Genomic DNA, 25,286 nt, shown 5'->3' with positions numbered 1-25,286 from the left:
GAAGGCTTGGGCGAGTTGCTGTTGGGAAATCTAGAATTGGCTTCCTATTTCGCAACAAAGCATCCTTCACTCATGCTGCCAAACATACCCTTGTAAAACTGACCATCCTACCAATCCTCGACTTTGGCGATGTCATTTACAAAATAGCCTCCAATACCCTACTCAACAAATTGGATGCAGTCTATCACAGTGCAATCCGTTTTATCACCAAAGCCCCATATACTACCCACCATTGCGACCTGTACGCTCTCGTTGGCTGGCCCTCGCTTCATACTCGTCGCCAAACCCACTGGCTCCATGTCATCTACAAGACCCTGCTAGGTAAAGTCCCCCCTTATCTCAGCTCGCTGGTCACCATAGCATCTCCCACCTGTAGCACACGCTCCAGCAGGTATATCTCTCTAGTCACCCCCAAAACCAATTCTTTCTTTGGCCGCCTCTCCTTCCAGTTCTCTGCTGCCAATGACTGGAACGAACTACAAAAATCTCTGAAACTGGAAACACTTATCTCCCTCACTAGCTTTAAGCACCAACTGGCAGAGCAGCTCACAGATTACTGCACCTGTACATAGCCCACCTATAATTTAGCCCAAACAACTACCTCTTTCCCAACTGTATTTAATTTTTATTTATTTATTTATTTTGCTGCTTTGCACCCCATTATTTTTTATTTCTACTTTGCACATTCTTCCATTGCAAAACTACCATTCCAGTATTTTACTTGCTATATTGTACTTACTTTGCCATCATGGCCTTTTTTGCCTTTACCTCCCTTCTCACCTCATTTGCTCACATTGTATATAGACTTGTTTATACTGCATTATTGACTGTATGTTTGTTTTTACTCCATGTGTAACTCTGTGTCGTTTTATCTGTCGAACTGCTTTGCTTTATCTTGGCCAGGTCGCAATTGTAAATGAGAACTTGTTCTCAACTTGCCTACCTGGTTAAATAAAGGTAAAATAAATAAATTAATGAATTAATTAATCCAATAGGGGTAGGGCAAGAGAATGGTCGTGGACAGGCAAAAAGGGTCAAAACCAGTTCAGAGTCCAAAAGGTACCGAAGAGCAGGCAGAATCAAGGTCAGGGCAGGCAGGGGGGAAAGTAGTCCAGATTCAGGCAGGGGTCAAAACAGGCAGGACGATCAGAAAGAGAATAACAAAAGGAGTACAGGAAAAACACACTGGTTGACTTGGCTAACATACAAGACAAACTGGCACAGAAAGACAGGAAACACAGGGATAAATACACAGGGGAAAATAAGCGACACCTGGAGGGGGTGGAGACAATCACAAGAACAGGTGAAACAGATAGGGGCGTGACACTACTTAGCTAGCTTCTAGCCTAGTGTTTGATATGCAATCCGGTTTCCTCGTATTTAATAGTGTTGAGTGTCCTGACAAGAAGGCAAACATTTCTAGCAATAACAGGTGAAAATCGGGCATTATCAAACATTTGGATGTATCCAAATGACTGAGGAAGCGACGCAGGTACAGAGGACAAAGAGCCGGATGCCTGGTCAGGACCCGAAAAAGGCCAGTGGGAAAGCTGCCGTTACCGTCAATATTACTCGCCAATGTGCAATCATTGGACAATAAACTAGACGAGTACCTCGAATATCACGAATATCCTACCAATGGGACATCAAAAACTGTAATATCCTATGTTTCACGGAATCGTGGCTGAATGAAGACATGGATATTCAGCTAGCGGGATACACGTTGGGAGGGAGGTCTGTGCATATTTGTAAACAACAGCTGGTGCACAAAATCTAAGGAAGTGTCTAGATTTTGCTCACCTGAAGTAGAGTATATTGTGATAAATTGCAGGCCACACTATTGCCTAGAGTTTTTAGTTATACTTTCGTGGCTGTTTATTTACCACCACTGACAGATGCTGGCACTAAGACCCCACTCAGTCAGCTGTATAAGGAAATAAGCAAACAGGAAATCGCTCACCCAGAGGTGGCATTCCTAGTGGCAGGAGACTTTAATGCAAGGAAATTGAGTCAGTTCTACCAAATTTCCATCAACATGTTAAATGTGGAATATAAACCACAGTTCAGTGAATGCCAGACACAACCTTGTACAGTTTAAGGTGATACACAGGTTACATTACTCAAAAGTAAAACTGCATAAAATATTCCCGGACACCTCACCACTGTGTGAGAGGTGCAAGCAGGATGAGGGGACTTTGACCCACTTATTCTGGACATGTCCTAAGTTACATGCTTACTGGGCTCTCATTTTTGATTACATATCTAGAGCCTTTGATAGAGTTCTAGCCCCAGACCCATTGACCGCTCTGTTTGGTACAGTTGATGGGAATAACCACGAAGGGAAAGCTGTCTCTCTTTGTACTCTATTAGCCAAAAGGCTCTTTGCAATTTTGGAAACTGGAGACTGTACCTACCTTTGAAATGTGGTTACGGGATTTAGGGAATGTAATACATATGGAAAAGATTCGATACAATACCTCCAATAGAAGTCCAATGTTTTACAAAATATGGCAGCCGATACTGGATAAATGGTCTAGTCCCGCTTCATAACTGGGTTGACGATCTGCTGCTACTCTGTGCTGTACTCCACTCAATATTTATTTTTGGCTTAACTACACTGCTTGTAATGACTATATGCTGTCTTCATATACATGTACCACCTAATAGGATTTAGTTTTATTTTGTGTATGTGTGAGTTAAGTTTTGTTTTGTCCTCTAAATTGGCCATCCCATTCAACAGTACAATGAATGTCATTGTTAGTATTGCTGTTTTTTTCGATTTGATTTTTTATTGTAAAATAATAAACTTTTTTTTTTTTAAACATGTTAAATGTGCAACCAGAGGGAAAACAATTCTAGATCACCTGTACTCCACACACAGAGACGCGTACAAAGCTCTCCCTCTCCCTCTCCCTCCATTTGGTAAATCCGACCACAACTCTATCCTCCTGAATCCTGCTTACAAGCAAATTAAAGCAGGAAGCACCAGTGACTCGGTCTATAAAAAAAAAGTGGTCAGATGAAGCAGATGCTAAACTACAGGACTGTTTTGCTATCACAGACTGGAACATATTCCGGGATTCTTCCGATGGCATTGAGGAGTACACCACATCAGTCACTGGCTTTATCAATAAGTGCATCGAGGACGTCCATACCCCAACCAGAAGCCATGGATTGCAGGCAACATTCGCTCTGAGCTAAAGGGTAGAGCTGCCGCTTTCACGGTGTGGGATTCTAACCAGGAAGCTTACAAGAAATCCTGCTATGCCGTGCGACGAACATTCAAACAGGCAAAGCGTCAATACAGGGCTAAGATTGAATCATACTACACGGGCTCCAACGCTCGTCTTATGTGGCAGGGCATGCAAACTATTACTAGACTACAAAGGGAAGCACAGCCGCGAGCTGCATGCATGAGAGCATCAGCTGTTCCAGGCGACTGTGTGATCATGCTCTCCATAGCCGACGTGAGTAAGACCTTTAAACAGGTCAACATACACAAGGCAGCGGGGCCAGACGGATTACCAGGACGTGTGCTCCGGGCATGTGCTGATCAACTGGCAGGTGTCTTCACTGACATTTTCAACATGTCCCTGATTAAGTCTGTAAAACCAACATGTTTCAAGCAGACCACCATAGTCCCTGTGCCCAAGAACACAAAGGCAACCTGCCTAAATTACTACAGACCTGTAGCACTCACGTCTGTAGCCATGAAGTGCTTTGAAAGGTTGGTAATGGCTCACATCAACACCATAGTACCCTCAAAGCTCATCACTAAGCTAAGGATCCTGGGACTAAACACCTCCCTCTGCAACTGGATCCTGGACTTCCTGACGGGCCGCCCCCAGGTGGTGAGGGTAGGTAGCAACACATCTGCCACGCTGATCCTCAACACTGGAGCTCCCCAGGGGTGCGTGCCCAGTCCCCTCCTGTACTCCCTGTTCACCCACAACTGCATGGCAATCACGACTCCAACACCATCATTAAGTTTGCAGACGACACAACAGTGGTAGGCCTGATCACCGACAACGACGAGACAGCCTATAGGGAGGAAGTCAGAGACCTGGTCGGTTGGTGCCAGAATAACAACCTATCCCTCAACATAACCAAGACTAAGGAGATTATTGTGGACTACAGGAAAAGGAGGACCGAGCATGCCCCCATTCTCATCGACGGGGCTGTAGTGGAGCAGGTTGAGAGCTTCAAGTTCCTTGGTGTCCACATCAACAACAAACTAGAATGGTCCAAACACACAAAGACAGTCGTGAAGAGGGCACGACAAAGCCTATTCACCCTCAGGAATCTAAAAATATTGGGTCCTGAGGTCCTCAAAAGGTTCTACAGCTGCAACATTGAGAGCATCCTGACTGGTTGCATCACTGCCTGGTACGGCAACTGCTCGGCCTCTGCCCGCAAGGCACTACAGAGGGTAGTGCATACGGTCCAGTACATCACTGGGGCTAAGCTGCCTGCCATCCAGGACCTCTACACCAGGCAGTGTCAGAAGAAGGCCCTAAAAATTGTCAAAGACCCCAGCCGCCATAGGACTCCTGAACAGGTAATCAAATGGCTACCCGGACTATTTGCATTGTGCCCCCCCAACCCCTCTTTTACGCTACTGCTACTCTCTGTTCATCATATATGCATAGTCACTTTATCCATATCTACATGTACATACTACCTCAATCAGCCTGACTAACCAGTGTATGTATGTAGCCTCGCTACTATTATAGCCTCACTACTGTATTTAGCCTGTCTTTTTACTGTTGTTTTATTTCTTTAGCTACCTACTGTTCACTGTAAGGTCTACTGCACCTGTTGTATTCAGCGCACGTGACAAATAAACCTGGATTTGAGATTTGATGTAGAAAACAGCTTAAACAAACGCAAATGCAGCTTCTTTGCTGTTATTCTGGCTGCAGAGGTAGTGACTGTGTTAGCTAGTTGGCTAGCTAGAAAGCAAGGGATAAGAACGGAACATATAGAACGAACAACTGGATTGTGTCCATATACACTATATATACAAAAGTATGTGGACACCCACTGAAATTAGGGGATTCAGCTATTCCAGTCACACCTGTTGCTGACAAGTGTATCAAATCGAGCACACAGCCATGCAATCACCATAGACAAATATTGGCAGTAGTAGTGAGCTCAGTGACTTTCAATGTGGCACGGTCATAGGGTGCCACCTTTCCAACAAGTCAGTTCATCAAATTTCTGCCCTGCTAGAGCTTCCCTGTTCAACTGTAAATGCTGTTATTGTGAAGTGGAAACATCTAGGAACAACAGCGACTCAGCAGCGTAAGTGGTAGGCCACACAAGCTCACAGAATAGGACCGGCGACTGCTGAAGTGCGCAGTGCGTAAAAATCGCCTGTCCTCGTAGCCAAACTGCCTCTGGAAGTAACGTCAGCACAAGAACTTCGTTGGGAGCTTCATGAAATCAGTTTTCATGGCCGAGCAGTCTCACACAAGCCTAGGATCACCATGTGCAATGCCAAGTGGTGTAAAGCCCACCGCCATTTGAAGCTGGAGCAATGGAAACACGTTCTTTGGAGTGATGAAACACGCTTCACCAGCTGGCATTCCGACGGACAAATCTGGGTTTGGCAGATGCCAGGAGAACTCTACCTGCCTGAATGCATAGTACCAACTGTAAAGTATGGAGAAGGACCAAAAATAGACTGGGGCTGTTTTTCATGGTTAGGTCTAGTTCCCTTGTGAAGGGAAATCTTAACGCTACATAAATGAACATTGTAGACAATTATGTGCTTCCAACTTTGTTGCAACAGTTTGTGGAAGGCCCTTTCCTCAGCAGACAATGCCCCCGTGCATAAAGCGAGGTACATAAAGAAATTGTTTGCCGAGATCAGTGTGGAAAAACTTACCTGGCCTGCACAGACCCCTGACCTCAACCCCATCGAACACCTTAAGGACGAGTTGGAACGCAGACTGCGAGCCAGGACTATTCACCCGGCATCAGTGCCCGACCTCCCTAATTCTCTTGTGGCTAAATGGAAGACATTCCCTGCAGCAATGTCCCAACTAGTGGGAAGCCTTCCCAGAAGAGTGGAGGCTGTTATAGCAGCAAGGGGGGGAACACATTGATACTAAGCCTATGATTTTGGAATGAGATGTTCGACGAGCAGGTGTCCACATATTTTTGGTTATGTAGTATACAGTGCATTTGTAAAAAATTCATACCCTGAATTCTACCACTTCTTGTTATGTTACAGCCTGACTCTGAAATGGATTAAATGAATAAAACATCTCATCAATCTACAACCAATACCCGATAATGACAAAGTGAAACGTTAAAAAAAACGTTTCTACGGTGAAACATGGGGTTGGCAGTATCATGCTGTGGGGATGTTTTTCAGAAGCAGGGACTGGGAGACGAGTCAGTATCGAGGGAAAGATGAATAGAGCAAAGGACAGCGAGATCCTTGATGAAAACCTGCTCCAGAGTGTTAAGGACATCAGACTGGGGCGAAGGTTCACCTTCCAATGACCCTAAACACACATCCAAGATTACGCTGGAGTGGCTTCGGGAGAAGTCTCAATGTCCTTGAGTGGCTCAGCCAGAGCCCGGACTTGAACTGTGCAGCAACGCTCCCCAAGATTTGAGGCTGTAATCACTGCCAAATGTGTTTAAGCAATGTGCTGAGTAAAGGGTCTGAATACTTGTAAAGATGATATTTCAGGTTTTTTTTTTATCCTCTGTCAACTATGTTTACCTGCAAGGAAACACGTGCCGTCATCATTGCTTTGCACAAAAAGAGCTTCACAGGCAAGGATATTGCTGCCAGTAAGATTGCACCTAAATCAATCATTTATCGGATCATCAAGAACTTCAAGAAGAGCGGTTCAATTGTTGTGAAGGCTTCAGGGCGCCCAAGAAAGTCCAGCAAGCGCCAGGACAATCTCCTAAAGTTGATTCAGCTGCGTGATTGGGGCACCGCCAGTACAGAGCTTGCTCAGGAATGGCAGCAGGCAGGTGTGTGTGCATCTGCACGCACAGTGAGGCGAAGACTTTGAGGATGGCCTGGTGTCAAGAAGGGCAGCAATGAAGCAACTTCTCTCCAGGAAAAACATCAGGGACAGACTGATATTCTGCAAAAGGTACAGGGATTGATTGAACTTTAAAAGTGATAACTAAGTGGCTCGGGGAACGAAACACCGATATTTTGGGTCTATGGCCAGGAAACTCCCCAGACCTTAATCCCATTGAGAACTTGTGGTCAATCCTCAAGAGGCGGGTGGACAAACAAAAACCCACACATTCTGACAAACTCCAAGCATTGATTATGCACGAATGGGCTGCCATCAGTCAGGATGTGGCCCAGAAGTTAATTGACAGCATGTCAGGGCAGATTGCAGAGGTCTTGAAAAAGAAGGGTCAACACTGCAAATATTGACTCTTTACATCAACTTCATGTAATTGTCAATAAAAGCCTTTGATACTTATGAAATGCTTGTAATTATACTTCAGTATTGCATAGTAACATCTGACAAAAATATCTAAAGACACTGAAGCAGCAAACTTTGTGGAAATTAATATTTGTGTCATTCTCAACACTTTTGGCCACGACTGTATAAAAATAACACTTCAACTCGGAACACACAACTTGTCGATCTGGATGGGCTATTGCAGCAGAGGACCACACCGGATTCCACTCCCATCAGCTAAAACGTGGCTGCAGTGGGCACACGATCACCAACAACAAACAATTGAGGAGTGGAAAAACATTGCCTGGTCCGACGAATACTGTTGCGTCATGCTGATGGCCGAGTCAGGATTTAGCGTGAACAGCATGAGTCCATGGACCCATCACACCCATGGTGTGGGGAAGGTTTTCCTGGCACACTTTAAGTCCCTTGATACCAAGCAAGGAACATTTCCGACACCTTGTATCAGGCTGTTTTGGAGGCAAAGGTGGGTCCGACCCAGTACTAGACGGGTGTACATAATAAACTGGCCAGTGAGGTGAGTGTATATTGTATTTGTGTTGATTCATTTATCTGCTATTATTTGATTTTGAGGACACTCTGTCTTGTTATTTTGTACATAATTGAGGCCAATGCTGGGGGGGGGGGGTAGCATGTAGCATGTTGTTGGGGATGTGTTGGGGAGAGTGATGTTCTGTGTGGGACGGAAGGGGGGGTAAAAGGGGCATTATGTTAGTTGTAATTTTTTAGGGGGGATGCTTGTGAAAATTAAGAAATGTCAACAAATAAAGTAAATTGTTACAAATCATTTGGGGGAAAATGTTTAAGGGCAACAGCTGAATTTGTGGTGGGAGTTTTTGCGTTGACACGATTCCAATACATTATGATTATGTCTACCGGTACATTAGCGCGACACTAAAAAGCCCTGACTCTTTATCCAAATTACCCCATGATAGCCTACTTATATGTAGGGTAACAACATAGATTTAAGTCTATTTAGCCATATGTTCCACCACACATTTATTCAATTGCATGAGGAGATGCATAAAGAGCATCAAGGAAGGTAGAAGTTTGTTGCGTAAAAACAAAGTCGCATATTCTATGTATGCTCCCAACAATTTAATGGATGAAAATTGTTAACCTATTAAATTGTTGTCAGCAATTTCTGTCAGCCTATAAAGTGTCTGACGTTTACTATTCCTTTAGTCAGCACCTCTACTAACATTTCTAACAGTCAGCTGATGCTTTTAACTGGACTTTAAGGTAGAAGTTAGTTACCATAAGTGGGGTCCTCCTCCTCGCGGTCCTCCTCCCGCTCCCTCCTCTTGCGGTGGTGTTTGTGGCCTCTGCCGTGGTGCCTGCGTTTGCTCTCCCGGCCCAGCGGCACATGGACCCCGACATAGACCGCCCTGTGGCCTACCACACCAAAACCAGAGAGATTTACAGATTACCAGGCTCCATTTCCTGTGAATAACCTACTTAGACAGGAAAAAATACCATCACTTTTTTCATATTTGTTTATTTTCACTGTTTGTTGGATTCTTGCTATGAAATGCAAATGTCCTAGTTTTCTGTGCCAATAGATGTTTTGGGAGGATGAGTCATTCTACTTTGATTTGAGAGATACTCTGGGAGAGCTGATGAAAACAATACATAAGAAGAGGAAAAGGAAAAGATATGAGAAAGACATGAGCCTAACAGATGGATATACAAAGAAAAAGAAAGGCGATAGAGAGAGGGATATAGTGTTTGAGAGGAATGAAGAGAGACAAAAATACCAGAAACAAAACAGGGGAAAGGAGAGGGATAATGGATAGAGAGAGAAAGAGAATGGCAAACTAGAGAGAGAGAGAGAGAGAGAGAGAGAGAGGGAGCGAGCGAGAACATGTACAGTACATGTGGTAATGATGTTATTTGCTAGCTGCATTCTCCAGACGTGAGCCGCAATGACACTTCCTTTAAAACACTCTCCTGTCTCTGCCTCGTTCCCAGGAGAAGGACCACAGAGGATTGGTTTCAATAACAACTGGCTCGCTGCCAGCTCTGTTTCTAAAATAATTATAACTCAAATATCGTCTGCTTCCTGGAAAAACCTTGTATCTCAGTTTTTGTTTATTTCAATTTTCCTACATACATTGAAAGTAGTCATTAATTTCATGACATACACATTGACGTCTAATAAAAAGTTACTCATCATACTGTTTTGTATGACCATAGACAGTCCACTGACAATTTAGTACTCTCTTAGTCAACCATACCATGTACTAATTTCTGCTTGGGGAACTAGGCAGGTAGGCGTTCTCAGTACCCATTAGAGATAATCACAGGTCGTGTTCGAAATCCCCTGGAATGTACAGCTCAGAGAGAAAATGCTAGCTTTGTTACCTAGACGGGCCAGATAATCAGAGGCCAGATTTGCGGTTAATCATAGTCAGATAGGCAGAGAATGTTTGGGTTGTAAGGAGACACCACTGTGTCAGACACCACCGTGTCATATGTACAGTACTTTCATGTGATACGACCAGCTGGACTTGAATAAAGGCGTACACAACAGTTAAGCTCAATTACATTTGCCATATGTCAGTGGGCTCATGTTTGTCTGGCTAATGAACATACCCCACACCCAGGTGAGGAGAGCCAGGCTGGGGCTGGCTTTAATCTGCCAAGGCCCCCTGAGAAACAAAACCAGCAACACCTGTTCTTTCTATTCACAGCACGTATCTAGGCCTATAATGTGGACAGGAATCCTCCACACAGAGACAGAAAAAAGGGCATCTAGACACAACAGCAATAAAGGCAGGTACACAAACTGGTACATTCACAGAGGCTGACTGGAACCAGGGTTGAGTTCAATTTCAATTCAATGCAATTGACTGAATTGAGCCAATTCAACTAGCACACCATTTCTCCAACACATTGCACACAGGAATTAACACACAGGCATAGACATACACATAAGTACAGTAAGTTGGTAGGGCTGTATGGACCAGGGAAGAAGTCTAGACTAGACTTACTCTCCAGGTCTTCCGTCTCATAGTTGGTGTTGGTGGTGGAGCTGGTCTTCCCGAGGTCAATGATGGCCTCCTCGTCCAGACCCTAAGAGAGATGGAAAGAGATTTTAGGCCTTTAATGGACCAATAAACTGACAGTTGAAACCGCGACTGAGCCAGAGGCTTATAAAAACGACTTTATAAGACCACCAGACTGGTATCACAGCACCTTCAGCCATTAGTATAGGTACTACCGAAATTACCAACAAGATGGATGCTTGTCTGATATTCAAAGAACAACACCTTTTGGTGCCTTTGCAGAGAACAAGCTGCTTTGACACACAGCATTTGTGCTTGATTTGATTTCAGGATTCAGGAAGAAGAGTCTATTATTATGTATTGTCTTCGGGATTAGGCCTATTTGACAGTATTCCTGAGGCTGGGCTAGGAAATGTTAGCCTGATCCACCATCCTGACCTCTGCACTCTTGTTTTGCTTCATTTAACAGAATCTGTGCAGCAAAACAGAATACCGTACGCTCGTGAGATCAGGATGGTTATACGAGGCTAGAGATTCCTATTTTTCCATCCTCTGAAGGAAAGGTAATGGTACTTTATCACAGGCGTGTTCCAGGAGATCTTTGTTGTGAGGTACACTAGGGCCCTCTGTCACGCCCTGGTCTTAGTATTTTGTGTTTTCTTTCTTTATTTAGTCAGGCCAGGGTGTGACATGGGTTTATTTTGTGGTGTGTTTGTGTATTGGGGTTTTTCGTAGGTTTTGGGATTGTGGCTTAGTGGGGTGTTCTAGCAAAGTCTATGGTTGCCTGAGGCGGTTCTCAATCAGAGGCAGGTGATTCTCGTTGTCTCTGATTGGGAACCATATTTAGGCAGCCATATTCTTTGAGTGTTTCGTGGGTGATTGTTCCTGTCTCTGTGTTAGTTTGCAACAGAATAGGCTCAGTCACTTTGGATTTTCTTTTTTCATTGTTTTGGAAGAGAAGAGAACGAGCGCCATTCTCCTTGCGGAGATGGTGCTAAATACATCAACACGGTCGGTCCCTGGGATTGGGCTGGCCAACACGATTCGTTTTGCTTGGAAGGAAAAGGAGTTGGAGCCTTTAGGACGGGAAACTTTTGGAAGGATAATATTGATGGGGATTCTAAAGCTGACGGTGAAGGACGTGTTTTGTTTCCAAGGCAACTCGTTGGAGGGAGCATACGATGTGGCACTATATACAGAGGAGAAACACGATGATATCCTGAGAAGGGCAAGAGCAGTGGGAGGCGAGAGGCCGATGAGCCACTATGAAATAACAAGCCTGGCGAAGAATAACTTTAGGGTTGTAACTGTCAACATTTACAACCCATACGTTAAGGATGAAGAGGTGAGGGCCTTTCTGGGGAGATACATGGATAACGTCTCCTCAGCAAGGCACCTCAAAGACTCCCTTGGGTTTTGGAATGGGAGGAGAGGCTTCCAGGCCCTCCTCAGAGAGGACCCAAAGGGACATGGTGGCTACCTCCATCCTCCTGCTATGTTCTCCCTAGGGGCTGACAGGGGGACGTTGTTTTATACACGTCAGCCCCCATTTTGCAGGCGCTGTATGGCCTACGGCCACATATTCGCCTCGTGCAGCACAAGAAAATGCAGATTTTGTGGATCTGAGGAACACGAGGCGAAGGATTGTGACAAGCCTAAGGCGTGCCACGGGTGTGGCTCGTCAGCACACCTGTGGCGGGGGTGCCCGGCTCGTCAGAGGTCATATGCGTCTGCGGCTGGGGGGGGAGCAGGAGCGGGGGATGGGGGAAGAAGAGGGGGGGAAGGAAGCAAGCCTCATGACCAGAGTACAGGTCCAGAGGGGAAGGCCGCAAGGAAGGAGGAGGAGCAAGAAGCGGCGGATGGAAGAGAGAAGGAAACGGAAGGCACGGGAGTAGGAGAACCAGGAAAAGCGGCGGAAGAAGGCAACCGAGTGGAGGAGCATGAGAGAGAAGAAAGCGAGGGAGGAGTGTTGGAGAAGGAGACGGTGGAAGAGCAAGTGGACTGGGGGGAAAGTGCCCTGGTGGAAGAGATGAGGGGTATGGTGGAGGAGCTGGTGGGGGGGGAGGGTGGTATCTCTCCACTACCGCCATCACCAAAGAAGAGAATGAAGAGGAGGGTGCGATTGGCCGACAGTGAGAGGGAGGGGATGGCCAAGAGAGTGATGGGGGTGGGAGAAACCTCTGGGTTGCTGCTGGTTTCCCCAGGCCCTCAACTTCTGTTGGGTGGGGACACACCTAACAAGACTCAGGACTGGGTACAGGAGGAGGTGGGGAGTTTTTTGTTTGGGGACTCAGCCTCCCCGATTTTTTTCCAATCCAGCTGCAGCACTGGGGAGGGGGAGGATTGTGGGGGTAGACCCAGGGTGCAGGGCACCCCGGAGCCAAACACTATTCCTGCATCCTGGGTTGGTGAGATGGAGGAAGTGGGGGGGATGTCGGGAGTACGGATGGTGTTCTCACCGGTAGATATGGAGCAGGGGAGCATCGGGTGAGTCTCCTGTTTTTGTTTTTTTCTGTCTGGGTTTAGAATTTGAGTGTATTACATGTTTTTATTTGATTCTTTCATGGGGTCTAATTTTACTTTTGTTACTTTAAATGTAAGGGGTTTAAGGGATTTTGTTAAGAGGAGGGCGGTATTTAGTTATTTGGAGGGTGTGGGGTTTGATTTTTGTTTTTTACAGGAGGTTCACCTGAGGGATGGAGGGGATGTTAGTAGGTTTAAGAGGGAGTGGGACAAGGGGGAGTCGGTTTGGGGTATTGGGGGGGTGCACTCATCGGGGGTAGGGATTTTGTGTGGGCACAGGGAGGTAAAAGTGGAGGATTCTTTTGTGGTAATGCAGGGGAGGGTTATAGGGGTGGATGTCACGATAAGGGATTGTAAATTTAGATTAGTGGTGGTGTATGGGCCACAGGTGGTGGCAGACAGGATGGAGATGGTGGACTGTCTGACGCCCCTGTGTGTCACAAATAGGAAATTAGTGATAGGGGGGGATTTTAATACAGATTTAGGAATAGGGGGGGATAGCAGTGCAGGCGCCATTACCAGGCTAATGGCTTGCCATGGTCTGGTTGATGGTGGTCTGCACACTACTCCGAAAATGGCCGGTCCTACATGGCGCAACTCCAGGGGGGTTGAGCGGAGGCTCGACTATATTTTTGTACCCAGGTCTTTGGGTAAGTTGTCTGGGCGGCTGTTGCCTGTTTTCTTTTCGGATCACGACGGGGTGCTCCTGCAGGTGGGGTCTCCAGTCTGCCTCTTTGGTAGGGGGTACTGGAAGTTAGATCGGGATGTGCTGGAGGAGCAGGCTTTTGTTGACAGGTTTTATGATTTCTTTTGGAGGCTTGAAGGCCTCCGGTCCATGTGCGAGGGGGTGTTAGAGTGGTGGGAATTAGTTAAGGTGAGGATTAGGGCTTTTATAATAGGGTATTGCAAGAGGAAAAAAAGGGAGGAGAGGAGGGAGGTGGATCGTATCCAAAGGTTAATTGAACTCGAGTATGAGGCAGGCAACCTCGGCGGGTCGTTTGACTGGGAGAGATCCGCTACCCTAAAGGCGCAGCTCAGGGAGTTGCAGGAGCGGAAGGCTCGAGCTTTCCTGGAGCGTGCGCATAGTGGCTTTCTAGAACACAATGAGACTTGTTCCGCTATGTTCTTTAAGTCGGTTAGGGCCAGACAGAGTAGGAAGGTAATGCATGGCATTAGGGAAGAAAATGGTAGTATAGTTAGAGAACCAGAGGATATGGTCAGGGTGACAACTGATCATTTCCAAAGTTTATTTAAGGAAAGGGAAATAGATGTAGAGCAGGGAAATGTGTTTTTAGAACACTTGTCCAGGCGGTTGCCGGAGGACATTAGAGAAGTGATGGAGGCCCAGATTTCACTAGAAGAGGTTGAGAGCGCTCTTAGGAGGATGGGAAAAGGGAAGGTGCCTGGGATGGATGGGATGAGTTTTATCTCAAGTTTTGGGGTATACTTGGACCAGTGGTCCTCGAAGTCTTGAAGGCCATCCTTGAGACGGGGGTCCCGGGGGGATCAATGGCTGTTGGTGTGCTGTCACTTTTATATAAGAAGGGGGAAGTAACAGACCTTGGCAACTGGCGGCCATTGACCATGCTGTGCGTAGATTACAAGCTACTTGCAAAGGTTTTAGCAGACCGGTTGCGCACAGCCCTTCCCTACGTCGTTCATGAGGATCAGACGTGCGGGGTAGAGGGCCGCTCTATTAGATGGAACCTACAGTTAATCAGGGACTCCATCGCTTGGGTTGAAGATAGAGGACTGCCTTTAATGGTAGCAGCGCTAGATCAGGCGAAAGCCTTTGATCGCGTGAATAGATCCTTTTTATTCAGAGTGTTAGGTCGATTAGGATTTGGGGAGAAGTTCATAGGATGGATTCGTACATTATATGTCGGAGCGGGGTGCCGAGTTAGTGTAAATAGTCACTTGGGTGACGTTTTTGACCTCTCGTCTGGGGTCAGGCAGGGGTGCCCACTCTCGGCTCTCCTCTTCGTTCTGTACATGGAGCCTCTGGGGGCTGCCATTAGGGCAGACACAGGGGTGGAAGGCTTGTTGATCCCTGGAAGTGGTGGGCTGCGTGTTAAGATGACGCAGTACGCCGACGACACTTCCTTGCTGCTGTGCAAGGACTCGTGCCTGACAAGGTCCCTTGCCATCTTTGGGGATTTCACCCGAGCGTCGGGAGCGGTTCTGAACCATGCAAAGTCTTCCGTCAAGTTTTTCGGTAGATGGCGCGGTAGAACGGATGTGCCCGGGGGGTTATCTCTCTGTGAGGGGGCCCTGAGGATTCTCGGGGTCCATTTTGAGACCCCCGGCTCAGCGACGCTGAACTGGAACATGCGTATCGCAGTGGTACAGAGGAAGCTAGCAATGTGGAAGGCTAGGTATTTGTCTTTTATGGGCAAAGTCCTGGTCCTAAAGGTGGATGTGTTGCCGTCTCTTTTGTATTTGGCGTACATCTACCCATTGCCGGCTTGTCTGAGGAGGCCTCTAGTGAGGCTTGTGTTTCAGTTCATGTGGAGTGGCAGGTGCGAGTGGGTCGCCAGGGCGCGCATGATCTGTCCCATCGGGGAGGGAGGTAGGGGGGTACCACATTTCCCCCTCAAGCTGGACACAATTTTTGTTTCTTTCTTGTTAACGGAGCTTGCTCATCCAGTGATACACCCATCCGGTTACCTCCTGCGGGTGTTCTTCTCATATCAGGCGAGAAGCATAATGGTGTGGTCTAACACGGGTCCTCGGGCAGAACAGCTGCCGTGGCACTTTGGTCATGCGGCCATGCTCAAGGACCTGAATTGGTTGAGCCTCCATAGGTGCTTGCCGGTACGTTCCATCATGTACCGGTATAGTTTGGTGCAATCCCCCACCTGTCCAAGATCCTCTTGTGGCAGGGAGGAGACTGTGCGCCATGTCTTTTGGGACTGTGCCTTTGCCGGAGTAGTATGGTCTAGGGCACGGGTGTTGTTAGGTTTGGTAAGGGGGGATTTTGTATTGACGTGGGCCAGGTTAGAGAGAGGTGTAGGGAGAGCGAGAGGGACGGATAGGGACAGGTTTCTGCTCTGGCTTCTCATGAGTCTCTTTAAACGGGGGCTGTGGGAAGCCAGGCAGAACATGGTGAAGACAGGGAGAGATTGGGGGGTGGAAGGGATAGTGAGGAGGGTGGAAGGAGATTTGAGGGGGAGGATGAAGAGGGAGGAGAGGAAGTGGGGGCAGCATGCTGCTCGGGAGAGGTGGAAGGGGGGTTTAGGGCTGGGTGTCATTTAGATTTGTAAGGGGATAGATTAGGGATGGGGAGATAGGGAAAGGTATTTTGTAGGGTGACGGGAGGGAAGATGCTCCCCTGAGGTTTTGTTTGGGGTTTATGTTTAGTTAAATTAGTTAAATTAAAATACCATTATTTGAGTATGTATGAAAATTATGAGTTGTAAAGAATGAATGGTATTGAAGATAATAAATTATAAAAAAAAAAAAAAAAAAGTATAGGTTTTCACGGTCTGTTTCTTGTTTTTGTAATTTCGTTTATTAAACATGTATCTAACTTACCACGCTGCATTTTGGTCCGACTCTCTTTCGACGGAAGAAAACCGTAACACTCTCAAATCCAAATCTGGACCTCGAAGCCAGTTCTACTGCTTAAAAAAGAAAACCCCCCTCTATTCAGGGACTGATTTAGACCTGTGACAACAGGTGGGTATCATTAATTAATTGTCAGGTAGAACAGAAAACCAGCAAGCTCCGGAACTTATAGGGTAAGATTTGAATACCCCTACACTAGGGGGTTAGGCCTATATGTGACTTGTTCACAGAACAGGCATTTGAACGTAATCCTTTTTTTTCTTACAGAATGTGTTTTTTGGCAGAAATGCCTCCTGGAACATATGAACTTTCATGTGCCTTAATATTTGTAAATACAAATAAAATTGTTAAACTATGAGCCTAGTTGGTTTAGCCACGGAAAAAGGAGGGAACCTTCCCACTAGCCACGATTGGCTGAGATAATGGATGGGCTGGACATGCCGAGAGATGTGTTTGGATTGGTCTGCCATGTAGCACGTTTCCGTCTATAACATGAGTTGCTCATTATGTGTAGGTAATCCTTTCTAATGCATATTTTTGAAAGCTATCACAAAGAACTGCAAATGTGTTGCTAATGCTCTCTCACTTTCTGGAGGGCAGAGTTTTGAAATCAGTGAAATGTTCGGTGGAAGCAGAGTATGATAGCTAAGGAGAAGGATCAATTGTAGGTGTTTGATTGCAAGTATGTGGAGGGAGTCAAAGAGCTGTTGTATAAAACACCTGTCTCTGGATTACATCTTCAAACTAAGGGCAACCATGGCATCCGTGACAGAGTGGGAGAAGCGTTCATCCATGTATACGTGGAAGAGTCTAGCTAGCTACATTTTTAGATATTATACATTTCAAATTTTGTCAAAGTTGTTTTCATTGCAAGTTAAAGCGTACTGTTAGCTAGCTAACATTAGCTGGCTGTCTTGCTAGCTAATGTTACATGTATGATCTGTGTAGTAATATTATTCATATCTCAGAGCCATTTGCATTGTGTGTTAAAGCCTAATGTTAGCTAGCTAACATTGAACCTAGTTTGGTTAGCTTTAGCTACCTGTAGATTCATGCAGGATAGTAACGTTATGAGTTGGGATTATGGTTCATTGTTTAGCTAGTTAAGCTAACTACATGTTTAAACAAAAGACCCCACTATGCAAGTAACCATCTCACTGTACCGTTTACACCTTCTCTATCCTGTGCATATGACAAATAAACAGATTTTATTTCATATTGTGTGTTTAACAGAGGCGGTAATGTGAAGAACAACATGACACATGAAAGTCAAAACATGCACCAAAGTCAAATTAGGATATAAGGTTAGGCCAACGATAGTGTCCAAATTCTAAAATTATCTGGTAGAATGCCTTGCTTTTATTTAATCACACTCACAACCAAGCTATATTCTGTCATTAACTTGTAAAGAAGTATCTTGTTGTGAGTTTATTTTCCTGTAATAATGAATACTTTGTCAGCTATATGACGTGGTCATTATTTGAACTGGCTAGCTAGCTAACAAGCTAAAAACTAACCAAAACATTGTTTAGAAAATTGCTTTTAGTTGCCTGGTTTACTAGATACATTTTGAAAGAAATTGGTTTATTGGTGTTAAAATACACCAGTTATGCTATTTTGGACCACCAGACTGCTTTTGTGTTTATACTTTTTCATAACGACAAGAACAACTTTGATGTCAGACGACAATAGAATGTTCATAATGTCAATGCGACAACTGTATACAGACATGTCGATAGAAGTAGTATAACCCAGTCTTTAGTCGTGAAACCTTTGGTTGTTTAGTACACTACCATACAACTGCAGTGTATGAGATTTTTTTTCTAGCTCTGAGCTTCAAATTTTGCTACAGTACATGAAGTAGGACCGAATCCAGGTGGTGGGTCACATATCTGCTTTAATTATTCCTCACGGACCTGTACTGGAACAGTATTAGCATAAGGTCACATAAATCATTTTGGCTACAGTAAGTAAGTAGATGTATTCTTTTATCATAAATGTACTGATGCTGTGATGCAAAATGGCATCCCAGAAATGGGGTAATTTAATAAAAAAGTTTAGTTTCAAACATTGACACATTGAATTAGGCCTATCAACAGTCAGGGCATTGCACCATCATGCTTAAAGGACAAACTCTACTTTGGAATGTAAATGGCATATGTGATTTCACTTGATTCTGAGAAACTTACCCGACCAGCGATAGACCTCCTCAGGCTCATTCGGCAGAATGTGGGCGTGCAGAAAACATGGACAAAAGCTCCAAAAACACTAAATAATCGTCCTTTTAAAAACTGCAAAACTATAATAGTGATGCAGATGTTGTACACATGAAATAGTGTAATTTCAGTATTTTATATTCTGTTTTGTTGGATTTGAGCAATACTTGTTAGTGCACAAGCAAATGCGTGCTTTCATCAAAAATAGAGAATTGGTAAAACATGTATTTTTTAAACGGTCCTTTAAAGCTTGCCCAAATTTGCAGCATCAGTCCTTAGATGGACTTTGAAATAATATTAACCGGCACTATCAGCAATGCTCAGCAACTGACTTTGAACTGTGGGAGTTGCACGCATCAGTACCTAGATGGGCTTTAAAATAATATAATATTAAACAGACTCAGCGATGTTGGTATGAGCAGCAGCGCAGATATTCAGATGAGCGCGATGCAACACTGCTCTCACACAGGCACACAGAGTATCTGCGCATGTGCAAGGGTGCGCTTCACGCAGCTACAACGTGATAGCTACAGAACCAAAACAGTGGAGTTGGCCTCATGCTCCAACGGTCTTGGTTGTTGCTGAATTCGACAAGATATTTCCGTTTACTTCATGCATTGCTGAGTCTACCTTTTGACCAGCACAATCAGCAGTGCTCAGCATCTGACTTTGAACTGTGGGAGTTACACCAATTTTGGGGCTTCAATAATGCAAGCTGCACTCTGTATGGCCTCGCTTGCTGGCAGTCCAGTGGAACAGGGGAGGTTCTGCCTGCCTGGCATTGCAGTGGAACAGGAGGTTATGTTTGGCTGGTGGGCTTGCAGTCCAGTGAAACAGGGGAGGTTCTGCCTGGCTGGCTGGCAGTGCAGTAGAACAGGGGAGGTTCTGCCTGGCTGGCAGTGCAGGTAAAAGCAGATTTATGCTTGATCAGGCAATGAGGTCCGGAGGCTCCGTACGGATGTTGTGACGCAATTGCAACGCCTCTGGAGGCTTGCGGAGAACAAATCAAGCCTCAGATCAAGGCATCGCCGTGTGCCTCCCAAATGTTTTAACAACCAGGAGGGCTCCCTATAGCTCTGCATTCACATGATTGGGTAGGTAGGGGTGCACATCCTGTATAAACACAAACTCACTTCCTTGACAACTTCTTTCATAACAGCTCTGCGAAGCGCAAGTATGAATGTGCTCACTTCTGCAGAGGCCGCATCGCAGTAAATGATGTACGGACAGTACTCTTTCGAGATTGACCATAAATTGGCTTTAAACAAGGGAGGTTCTGCCTGGCTGGCAGTGCAGTGGAACAGGGGAGGTTCTGCCTGACTCAGCCCTGACAAGCAGGGCAGAAACACACAATAGTCCTAGTCTACTAATTACACTTGATATGTCACCAGAATCCAACCAAATGTAATAAGAGATCATCACTCTGCTTCCTCACAATATTTCCCACTGTTTCCTATGGCCCCCTTTTCTCAATTTTTATTGGTGTATACCGTTCAAATAAACTTCAACCATAAATCCATTTCTGCAATTTCTGCACTCATTTGAGATCATTTCCACACTGCCATGTATGGGTGCACGATATAGGCAGAAAAACTAGGCATTCTTTTTATGATGCAATTGCGATTTGATTTAGATCAAAACACTTGGGTAAACTGTTGGAATCATTGAAATAGTTATTATTATTATTATAATGCCAGGGTTATTGTTACAGGGTAGGAACCAAATTGTTGGTCAGTATTTTCTAGGTGACCTACATAGCTGACTCAGTACACTTAGCCAGCTAAGTAGCGATTAACATTAGTGGCTAATATGATTTAGTAACAACTTGCTAAGAAAAGACAAACTAGCTGTTTGCTAACGTTGATTTGATTTGCAGATGTAGGAAACAAACTAAGTGTTATTATAGAATGCTTGTGGATTTATATTAAGACGTAAAGTGGAAACAGCATTGTTGTTATCAACATTGTTGCATGTGCTGCATTGACCATGCAGACTGAACGAAAGTGTCTCGTGGTCAAGGAACAACAAATGTGCTCCTTGAGTGACAGGGGGCGGGCTAGGTCTTGTGAGATAAGCAGCATGGAGAGAGACTGCTAGTGCAATTCTCTAGTGTTTTGGCTTTTATTTCTGTAAAACCAGGAGTGCTGTCCAGATATACCGTATTTTACCCTAATACCGGTATTGATGCAAGGATTGGTTTGGGTTTTTACTTTACCTTCTAGGATCATATCACCTCTACCTTACCTGCCACCCTAGACCCACTTCAATTCGCTTACCGCCCCAATAGATCCACAGACGATGCAATCGCCATCTATAAGAAGGCTGTTTATTGACTACAGCTCAGCATTCAACACCATAGTACCCTCCAAGCTCATCATTAAGCTGGAGGCCATGGGTCTGAACCTCGCCCTGTGCCACTGGGTCCTGGACTTCCTGACAGGCCGCCCTCAGGTGGTGAAGATAGGAAACATCACCTCCACTCCGCTGATCCTCAACACTGGGGCCCCACAATGGTGTGTGCTCAGCCCCCTCCTGTACTCCCTGTTCACCCATGACTGCGTGACCAAGCACGCCTCCAGCTCAATCATCAAGTTTGCAGGCGACACAACAGTAGTAGGCTTGATTGCCAACGATAATGAGACAGCCTACAGCAGGGATACAAACTGGTGAGGGCCCAAAAAGGTGACACAATTCCTGCTAGGGGGAAATTCAGGTTTTAACTAATTAAACAAAGAATATGATCTACATGATCAGTCGCTGTGTAAAATAAAAAGTGGTTCATGTGAACCTAGCTCATAGCAAAAAAATGTTATTTGTTGCCTAGACTTTACTGCGAATGACACTCACGTCTTGAGAAAAAACAATACACTAATATTGCAGTTAGCCATGACAGCCATTATAATATTATAATAGAATGCTTTTGACCACACATCTAAATATTGCACTTGGGGGAAAAAAACATCATAAAGTAGAAATAGATTGAAACTAACAGGCATAATTTTTTTACCGTATTATAGTGGCCACTATAGTAGACATCGATCAAGTGCACAAGGCTACATGTATGCAAAAATAGTTCACTGAGTAGAAAATTAAATACCACCCCCCCCCCCCCCACTCACACGTGTTACTGTCACGTTCAACACAACAAAAGCAGTATCTTTGGGCTACATATTATTACACTGTACATGTGCCTATGGACAACGGTTCTACAATGTGCCAGTAGAGCATGATACCCTTTGTTGGCATAACTGATCTCTTTCAGGCAGAGTACACCTGGCATAACGCTTTTTATCCACTGTATTGAAAAAGTGAGAAAGAGGGAAAGTGTGTGGTGTTTCTTTCACCTTTATAGTGGCTTCCAGCTTAAGCCAGGCCCAGCTCCAGCTACACTTGTTTAACAAGCAACGTCTAATTTTCACCTAATTCTCTTATTCTGAAAATTAATCACATACTGTAAAGAGAAAACATTAGTTCACAGATAACTTTAGTAGTTAGCTAGTTAACATGTCACACAGATTGTCGGGTTCCAGTAAGCAACTAACATGTTATAACTTGAGGAACGGCAAGGAGTCGTATACCAGTTAATACTATAGCGAATTGGTTTGGTTACTAACGTTAGCTCATCTGATATTGTAACGTTAAGTACCTAATGTTAGCTGTCTGACATTATTAGCCAGCAATGAATTCAAATATTTTATCAGTTAAGTTGGCAAATGTTGCTAAACATTTCTCTGGCTATCTAACGGAGAAATCGATCTAGCTAGCAAGATAACGTTACTTAATAATGTTAACAATAATTGTTCCACCACACTTTCTCCCTCACCTCAAACTTTCCAAATACCAGTTGTTTTCGGTTACAGCTCATGAAGTATGCTTCATCACCGTCTCACCTACCTCTTAGCTATCGTTAGGGGACGTGCTGTTGTAAGTTAACTGGTAAATTGCCTTTCCACTCTCCCTTCTCACCTACCTCTTAGCTATCGTTCAGGGGACGGGCTGTTGTAAGTTAACTGGTAAATTGCCTTTCCACTCTCCCTTCTCACCTACCTCTTAGCTATCGTTCTGGGGACATGCTGTTCTAAGTCAAATGGTAAACTGCCTCTCCCTTCTCACCTACCTCTTAGCTATCATTCAGGGGACGGACTGTTGTAACTTAACTGGTAAACTGCCTTTCCACTCTCACCGACCTCTTAGCTATCGTTCAGGGCAAACTACCTGCCCTCCAGGACACCTACAGCACCTGATGTCACAGGAAGGCCAAAAAGATCATCAAGAACATCAACCACCCGAGCCACTGCCTGTTCACCCCACTTTCATCCAGAAGGCGAGGTCAGTACAGGTGCATCAAAGCTGGGATCGGGAGACTGAAAAACAGCTTTTATCTCAAGGCGATCAGACTATTAAACAGCCATCACTTGCACATTAGAGGCTGCTGCCTACAGGCATAGACTAGAAATCACTGGCCACTTTAAGGAAAGGAACACTAGTCACTGTAATAATGTTTACATATCTGGCATTACTCATCTCATATGTATATACTGTATTCTATACTATTCTACGGTATCTTAGTCACTTAATAATGTTTACATATCTTGCATTACTCAACGCATATGTATATAGTGTATTCTATACTATTCTGCTGTATTTTAGTCCGTTCCGCACTGACATCGCTCGTCCATATATGTATATAGTCTTAATTCATTCCTACTTAGATTTGTGTGTATTGGTAATATGTTGTGTAATTTGTTAGATATTACTTGCTAGATATTACTGCACTGTCGGAGCTAGAAGGTAGCATTTCGCTACACCTGCAATAACATATGCTAATCACGTGTATGTGACCAATAACATTTGATTTGATATATTTCGATATTTGGTTTGTTAAATGTGATACGCCAATCCGTTTTTTATAGTTTACTCCACTACATGGGTCATCCCTCTCCTTCTCTCTCACCAATCCCTGCCTCCTGTCACTCAAGGAGAGCACTTGTTGTTGCCCGACCACGAGATCATTTACCGATAGTTCACAGTGAGTTACTGTATTTTCTTTGGATCACTCTTTGGTCTGCATGGTCAATGCAGCAGATGTAACAATATATTGATGACAATGATGCTGCTTTCAGCATTCTTAATATACATCCACAAGCGTTCTATAATTACACTTCGTTTGTGTATCTTACTGTCTGCAAACAGCTATTTTGTATTTTCTTAGCAACTTGTGTTAGCTTACAAATTGTGTTAGCCACTTATGCTATTCACTAGTTAGCTAGCTAGCTAATAATTGTACTAATTCAGAGCAAACATAGCTAGCTAATACAGCCTGATACCAGTGCTGGTGTAGGCCTAAATGCGCAACAGTATCTTCTAAATCAGAGAGGAATAGGCGAAGCATCAATATGTTAGCTACATGAAGTAAAAGAAAACATTAACTGTAGCCAAAGATTATAGGGTCCCACTCCTCTGGGAAACACTGACCAACACTTTGGTTCCTACCATGTAACAATAACACCTCCAAAGAGATCCCATTAGTATTCTAATTCCTAATTCTATAAACGCCTCCCCGGCCCAATATTACTTTCTAACTATAGAATTTGAATAATCATTCTATTTCCATGACTCCAACAGTTCAACAGTTCTCCAACAGTTTTTATCTAAATTGCAATTGGAATAAATGGTTAAAAAAAATAAGGCAATTGTTTTTGCCCATATCATGCAGCCCTACGTGGCAGTGTGGAAATGATCTCAAATCAGACACACTTTTGGTTGAAGTTTTATTGAACAGTATTAAACAATCAGAATGGAGAAACCCCCATTGAAATAACTTATCATTTAAGTGTTGCCACCCTAGGGTCATAAACAGCTCAAAGAAAATGTATGTTCAGGTATTGTCAAATACCGTCAGAAATTTGAAACATATTTTGAAAAGGATAGTTTATTTGAGGGCTTCAAATGCAACAGCTCCTCCATTGGAGGAGGCATTGAGATATCCCACTAAACACAGATAAGTACTGCTGCTAAGCAGCAGAGAGAGCTGATTCAATAGGTGAGGATGTTAAACACACAGTGGGAGGATAGGAACATGATATGCACAGAGCACATCTCTCTGGCATTGGGGTCTCATTTGCTCCGGCCGCTCTCTCTTCACTGAACCATGCAAGCCCCTCTTGAACTGAGCCTCCAATCTCATGAGCTACTACATGGAGTACCAGTCAAACGTTTGCACACACCTACTCATTCCACGGTTTTTCATAATTTTTTACTAGTTCCTACATTGTAGAATAATAGTGAAGACATCAAAACTATGAAATAACACATATAGAATCATGTAGTAACCAATAAAGTGTTAAACAAATCAAAATATATCTGACATTCTTCAACGTAGCCACCCTTTGCCTTAATGACAGCTTTGCACACTCAGAGGTGAGCCAAGAAGGTGAGAGGTGAGCCAAGAAATAAAGAAAGGGGTTTGATAGTGGGCTAGGAGTGCTGGACTGATGATG

General features: G+C 44.5%; 1 protein-coding gene across 4 annotated transcripts in view; it reads right to left on the bottom strand.

Moving 5' to 3' along the window:
- LOC109907669 (sodium bicarbonate cotransporter 3) overlaps nt 1–25,286 on the bottom strand; it is a 63,502-nt gene that overhangs the window by 32,952 nt on the left and 5,264 nt on the right. For 3 of the 4 annotated variants that reach the window (XM_031793825.1, XM_020505776.2, XM_031793824.1), the window contains exons 2-3: nt 10,466–10,547; nt 8,730–8,867 (exon numbers count right to left, since the gene is read on the bottom strand). In XM_031793825.1, the coding sequence (XP_031649685.1) occupies nt 8,730–8,867; nt 10,466–10,547 (220 nt within the window). Of the gene's footprint in view, nt 1–8,729; nt 8,868–10,465; nt 10,548–18,759; nt 19,008–25,286 lie in introns of those variants that run through there. The other variant, XM_031793823.1, reaches the window with a different exon arrangement.

The sequence above is a fragment of the Oncorhynchus kisutch genome, linkage group LG17 (assembly GCF_002021735.2).
Source record: "Oncorhynchus kisutch isolate 150728-3 linkage group LG17, Okis_V2, whole genome shotgun sequence".
Classification (NCBI taxonomy): Eukaryota; Metazoa; Chordata; class Actinopteri; order Salmoniformes; family Salmonidae; genus Oncorhynchus; species Oncorhynchus kisutch.
The sequence above is the reverse complement of the archived record's forward strand: the minus strand, read 5'-3'. Positions and strand labels throughout refer to the sequence as shown.